General features: G+C 40.4%; 1 protein-coding gene across 1 annotated transcript; it reads right to left on the bottom strand.

The window, feature by feature from the left end:
- Window positions 1–1,008: 1,008 nt before the first annotated feature.
- LOC146656899 (kelch-like protein 10) lies at window positions 1,009–6,452 on the bottom strand. The gene is made up of 5 exons (XM_085426870.1): window positions 6,231–6,452; window positions 4,663–5,146; window positions 3,636–4,250; window positions 2,767–2,916; window positions 1,009–1,376 (listed from the first exon to the last, which is right to left on the bottom strand). The coding sequence occupies exons 1-5, from the start codon at window positions 6,380–6,382 to the stop codon at window positions 1,014–1,016; spliced, it is 1,764 nt and encodes a 587-aa protein (XP_085282996.1). The 5' UTR covers window positions 6,383–6,452; the 3' UTR covers window positions 1,009–1,013.
- Between the last annotated feature and the right edge of the window lie 634 nt (window positions 6,453–7,086).

Here is a 7,086-nt window from a genome sequence, read left to right as displayed (position 1 = left end):
CATCCTAGCGGTAGGAGATGTGCCAATAACCACATTTCCAAAAGACTTGGTTACAGAGGGTGCTTTATACCTTATGGCCTACTATTACACCCTTCACTTTACATACCCAAAGTGTGTAGCCACTCTGCTTTCCGTCATACAGACGGAGGTTCTCTTGGACAAAATCCATGAGAGAGATCTCACATCATCTTACAAGAAGAGCATGGCTGAGTGGACTGCTTTTATTGGCCAGTAAAGCCAATATGGTCAGATGGACTATAGGAAAGGACTTCCTCTCTCGTTCCACGGCTACTACAGTCCATGTTGGTTGTGATTGATTTTTGTTTGTAATTTGGCCAGGTTAGCCCAGTGTTATAATTAAGGGTGCACGATAATATTGGCTAACATGCCGACATTTTGTGTTTGGTTTGTGCAGTGCAGAGACAGCCTCGCTTTTAGTTAATTTTAAGATTTTTTTTTTTTTTTAATCTTGAGTTTAGACAGAAGACTATTCAGAAAATAGGCTCTACTGTGAAAGAGTAAATTGACTAAGCTGAGACTGACTAGTTTAGTATAAAAGTAAGAATTGCTTTATTGGGTATTGGCTAGTACAACTGTAAAATATTGGATACATCCTTACTCAAACCTATAGACTGTTACCAGACAGAACCGCAGCTGAAATAACAAGGGAGAGTGAAAACTTCCCTTTATTCTTATGGTGTTTACCTAGCAAGAGTTGAAAAGTCCGACATGCGGCTTATTGTGATCTGGTCACCCTGTGTGCATGTCTGGTATGGCTGCTCAGCAGCCATACATTACAGGGAATGAAAAAATCTTTTCAATTTGTTATTGTTGCAATTGCATTCTCTTAATAAAACCCAGTATCTACAGTGCAGGCTCTCCTACTGAAAGTTTTTGAGATACATACATAAAATGTCCAGTTCACCAGCAGTTTAATGCTCTAAAGATTTATTTCAGTCCTTCATGTTGGAGACTCACATGTTGACACATGGCAGTACTGCACTTTAAAGATTTTACGTGGACTCTGCTGACTCCATTGCTAATTGTAGAACGTTTTCAACTGGCAGGAAGTCACGAGGAAAGGTGTACTCAGTCAGGTTGGAAAGTCCGGACATCACACAGCAGCTCAAGTCTGTGCGGAAAATATCCATGTCGCACGCCTCATACCACTCATTGGTTAAAGCGGTGTAGTACTCGACGTCCGAAGTGGTGGTGAAGCCGTTGAAACCCCCGACGACAAAGAGGCGATCATCAATTACCTCAATGCCAAAGTTGCTGCGGGGGGTCAGCATAGAGAACACGAGGTTCCACGTGTTGGTATGCGGGTTGTAAGCCTCAGCGGTGCGCAGATAGTTGTTTCCATCGAAGCCACCAACCTAAAAGTAAATACGTGGCTCAAATGATTGAATGTAAGTGTAACCAGCTTCACCGTACCCCTGTAAGAAAATGCACCTGCTATATGTCTTTAGCTGCTTTTGCACAGATACTCCAGAAAGTGACGGAAGAATTAAGTTGCAATATTGTCCAAAGTTGCCCTTAATATGTAGCAGATACAAGGAAATTGTTTACCTTAGGTGTGATCTGACTACTGGAAATACTCTGATTGGTTTAGGGTTTTACCTGGATAAAGCGAACAGCTACCTGACATATTCTCATGCTGTTATATGGAGTTTACACATAAAAGTTGTTTAAAAAAGGCCCATTAACGTCCCAGTATTTGCATTTTCACAGGCCCGCATTTGTTGGGAATGTCTAGAAAAGATCAGGGTGCAGTGGTGTGTGAAAATGACTTCTGAATTAAAAGGAGAAAGTAAAATAAAGTAGAAGCCAGCTCTTGTGGAAGTCTGTATGAGACCTTTTTTCACTCAAGCCTCAACTACAGCTATTAAAGTGCTGTTGTCTATTACACCACGCTATTATCAACAAAGATGAATAGCCCTCGACAAAAAGTATTTGTGTTTTCAGTATAAATGTCTTCACAGCTCTTTTGCCTTTAGTCCAAAAAGGAACATTGAGTTCCAGTCCTTTCTTCCTATAACAGATTAAAATAGCCCTGACAGGCCTTGGTGCCTATAAGCCTGATCAAAGACCCTGAGGTCAGCACCAGGGTAAGGTCACTGCATTCTGCTGATGATAACTTTTCCTTTTTTTGAATAGAGACTTAGTCTGAATAGAAAATAAATACTAAACGGTAGCTAGCTAAATAAAGAAGTGTGTCTCAGAAGGTGAGACTAAAATCTTTGCTTTTTACCAAAGGGTGCAGCTGCAAAACAACTAAATAAGTGGTTTTAAGGCAAATAGCAAGATAAATTTACAGCTAAAATGCCTACCGTCCCCAGAGGATGAGTTCTAATCACTTGGCTTATTCCCTCATTTTTCTAAAGGTATTGCAGGATAAGTTTGAAATTGTCTCTAACATATGTCCTCTATGGAACGATGAGGATGACAATGTTGGTTTTGAATAAGTATTTCTGTTGTACTGAGTGAAATGTGAAATCATCAAAGACACAACATTTTGGGAATGAGGCACATGAAAAAAAAAAAGAGAGGCAGAGACATCACTAATCAGTTAAATTAATACATAGAATGAGTAAGAATGCCTTCTCTGAACCTGTGGTCAGGATAGGAATCTGATCATTGATAAATACAAAACAAAGTTAGCCAAATTCTGTGTCAGCCAAATCTGTGTTAAACCTTGCTGATCAAAGCACATTACAGATTTGATTTGTATGTTACGTGAGTGTCAGCACTACTTTGTGGTCTTACTGCAAAGACATGATCCGCATATGCAATGACACCTATCCCGCTGCGGCGGCTGTTCATGGGACTGATCATCGTCCACTGGTTGCTCTCTGGGTTGTAATATTCAGCTGTCTGCAGACACTCGTTGCCATTGAGTCCACCACAAATGTAAATCTGAAAACAAAAAAGGGACATTAAAATTTTTTACATTTCTTAGATTTCAGTTGGAAACAATGTTACCTGTAAGTGAAATGTTTCCACATCATTTGTGAAGTAAGACCGATACTCAGTACCCAAGTGTCCAACTGAAAAATATGACAATTAACAAATGTGTGTGTTTTACAATTTTTTTAATATCTGTTATATTTTAGTTGACAAGTCAACTCAACTAAAGTACTGTACATAAATGCAAAGATGCACTTGTGATCAGTTAGAAACAAAATAGATATATATTAGTATATTTTTCAACTTTTTAAACTATACTTTTAAATTTGAAAACATGAACATAGAAACCAGTTTGTGACCTATCTTGCACCTCGCTTCACTGTAAAAATGTGTATTCCCTGACTGGTTGGCAAGTGGTTGCTGGAGGTTGATGGCTGTCACTACTGTGAAATTGTAACCAGGAAGGTTTTGCACCACAAGCCTCCTTGTGTTTCCTTTGGTCGTAAGCAGACTGTTGAGGTTTGCATGGAGTACTCTGACTTACTGCAAATACTCAAACTATTTGCTGTAGAAATCTGTAGAGTCTTTCATACAACCACTGCCTAACCAGCTGAGGAGTACACATTTTCCCCTAGCAACTGGTTGTTACCAAAGGTTTCTGACAGGTCTCTAGGCCTGTGTGCCTTAGACCCTACTCTATTTCTCTGCTACTGTTTTACTTCACCCACCCGGTTGTTAAGTGTTGTGCAGCTGGCGTGGCTCCTCTGTTCGTGCATCGGTGCAATAAGACTCCACTGGTTGATTTCAGGTTGATAGCGCTCTGCACTGCTGAGTCGTACATGCCCGTCGTGGCCTCCCAGGGCATAGATGAACCCGTTCAACACAGTCACGCTCACATAGCAGCGGCGGGAGTGCATGGGCGCCACCTCATTCCAGGCGTGAGTGGTCAGGTCAAACCTACGGACGCTGTTGAAATGCTCCACCCCGTCGAAGCCACCAACGGAGTAGAGGTACCCGTTGAGGAAGGCGGCTCCATGATAAGCACGAGGACACTCGAGGTTGTTCGTTACGTTGACCCAGCGGTTAGCCCGGCAATCGTAGGCCTCGATGCCGTTAGTTGGCTCACCACCACTCCACCCCCCAATGGCCAGCAGGATGGAATGAGGCAGGCGGGGACGAGCAAGAGGGTGATACAAGGCAGACATGAAGGGTCTGCTTCCTAGATCATGTATGTCTAAGATGGCATTACTTATCATGGACAGGCACTCAGAATTGGCCTCCACCAGCTCACTAGACAGCACATTGTCCTTTAGGTAGTCTGACGTCATCAATCCCAGTCGGACCTATAGAGAGATGACAGAAGAGAATGTGACTATGAATTTCAACTACATCAGTTTTAGTAAACTCAAGCTTCTTTAGGATAATGCTCCTAATGTTGTTTAATTTTCTTATTGCTAGCAAGAGAGCGACCAAAGTCAGACACCATTAGCCTTTTCGTCAACAGGGACAGTTTTTAGTCATAGCCCTAGCAACTATACTTAATAAATATAATTTATTCTATAGTATGTGTGTAGAGATCTGATACGGTTTTAATGCTCTTGAAGAGAATTTCTTAAATGTGGTTTGGCTACACCTGAAAAGAGCAACATCTCAAGATATTAAAGCATCCTTATACCCAGATGGATCGACTCAATCTATGACTTAAATGCTGAAGATTTAAGTCCAAACTAAATGTAGTAATGAAAGTTTATAGACCTTGGACAACAGAGCGGTGAGGTGTTGTTTCCGTTGTACAGGTACATGGCTAATCCACTTTGTAAGCGCTTCATACACAGTGGTCTCCAACTGCACATTGAGGTCCTCTCTATCAAGGATGTCAGCAAGTTCCTCCACAGTTAGCTGCAGGAACTCCTCCTCAAGAACAACCTGCTCAAAGTTACTGATGATGTAGTGGTAGGCCTTGGTGCGTAGTTCGGGTGATAAGCATACTTTTGTGAACTGCCAAATGCCAACGCAGTTCTCTGGGCACAGTTGCTCCCCGAGGAAGTCAGAGCAGAGTTTCACAATGTCCATTGCATTGAATTGATCAGCTGCCATGAGAAGTTCCACTACATTTTCCCCCGTTATGGAAACTGAGCCGGTGTATGCAAAGTTAATGATGAGTGCCATCATCTCAGAAGACAAGCCAGGTATGTTGAAGACCTGTTTGTCTGGGTCGCTGCAGTGGGTGAAAAGAGCCCTGAGGGTAGAGATGGAGACAGAGTAGAGAATATTAAAAGGTGTGGAGGCAACAAGATAATAAACTATGTCATGCACAAGTACTCCAAGTAACTCCAAAACAGAGTTTGTACATGTTTAGTGCACTTGATTGTTGGGTTTTCAATGTCTTTATTACATTGGCAGCATGTTTATGAAGCTATTGCCAAACACAATGCAGTCCCACACCATGACAGAGCCTCCACCGTGCTTTAAAGTTAACTCTAAACACTCACTGTTGTACCTCTATGACAAATATTGAAATCAACTCCATAGGGCCAGTTTACCCTGATATTTAGTCTAGTTATTGCGTAATTTGGCATACCTCAGTCTGTTTCCTTTCCTTATGGAAGTTCCAGTGCATGTTGCTTAATTACAGTCTCGGTTTCCCTTCCACAACCATTTCTTTTCTTTTCTTTTTTCTTAACATTTATTTATTGGTTTTAACAGGTTTTACATGAACCATGAAACCATTTCTGATGAGGATGAGGAAACCATTCCTCTGAAAATGATCGGGTACAAGCACTGGACTAAAAAGTGTGAAAATCGTCCAAACGAAACCTTTATAAGTCTTCAAAAAAACACTATTGCTCAAGTAGACTTTTAAAAAATCATCTGTTTCAAAGCAAAATATAAAAAAATGAGAGGCAACTCAAAACTTTTGCTCAGCGTATAACTGTATAACACAGTTCAACCTTTTTAGTATCAGGAAGTCTGGTGTGTCTTACTGTCTCAATAACAGTGGGGAAGATATTAATGTAACTTAATAAAACACTTCAATTAGACTTCACACAATCACCAAGTGATTCACAGTGCTTTTTAAATGGCACATTTACTGAAGTGGAATCTGGAGCTCTGTGAAGGTGATGATGAAATCTGCAAATGTTTGCATTATGTTTTGGGTGTATCTGTCAGTTGACCGTGACAAAGTCTTTCTATCAGAAAAGTTTTATGATTCAACCTGTTCCTTTTGGTTGGCACTGTTTCACCAACTAAGACCATGAATTACATTTTTCACAGGTATAAATCAGTCAACTGTCCTTCACATTATCAGGTAAGCAACTCACCTGAAGTACGGCGTACAGTTACATAGGATGATCCTGTGGACCGGAAATTCAACATCCTCCACTTTGATGATTGCATCACAAAATTGTCCCTCCAAACGGAGTTCATTATACACTGAGCTCGACTTGTATGGCAGCTGGCCTTCTTCACTCATCTTGAGTTTTGTGACTGCTTTTCTTAGTTTTTTTTGTCTGCAGTTTGTCTTGAAGTGTTCAGATCACAAAATCAAACCTAACTGAGGAATTTGGGGAATGGAGCCCATGACATCATCATGACTTGGCAACTGTTGCCATGAATTGTTTTGAAATGTATATTTACATTGTTTTAATGAACCTTTCATTGCATAAAAAAAAGCTTTGTTTTGATTTGATTTGGATTTAAGAAATTGCATATGAGCCTCACAGATAGCATACAGCATTTTGTATGTTTGCCTCACAGAGGTCACCTAGTAAAATAAGCACTTCAAAACACTCTTACGAATGGACTACAATATCATATTTAGCTCATATTTAACCTTAATAGGCCATTTTGTTTAATAAAATCACTTTGTAATATCCAAACACAGATATTACAAAGTGTGATTCATGGCTAAGCTGTTTTCTTGGGTTGTATTAGACTTTTATCTAGTTGGAAAAATGGGCTCCTGCACTTTACTGATGTACAATAGTAGTAAGAAAGAAAGAAACAAAACACATATATACACTGTATGTATAGTACAAGACTGTTATAATGACGGTGCTTGACAGTATTACCTCAGACAGGTGCAAGCAGTCACCTGTCTGAGCACAGACTGCAGATCTGTTGTTGAGCAATTTCTTTCCATTCATAGATAAATGCAGCATCCAGCTGCAATGGGTT

Source organism: Rhamphochromis longiceps, linkage group LG12 (assembly GCF_057381845.1).
Source record: "Rhamphochromis longiceps isolate RC_006_pf linkage group LG12, R_longiceps_female_GT1.1, whole genome shotgun sequence".
In the NCBI taxonomy this organism is placed as follows: domain Eukaryota; kingdom Metazoa; phylum Chordata; class Actinopteri; order Cichliformes; family Cichlidae; genus Rhamphochromis; species Rhamphochromis longiceps.
Note: the sequence above shows the minus strand (reverse complement) of the source record. Positions and strands in the feature narration are given on the sequence as shown.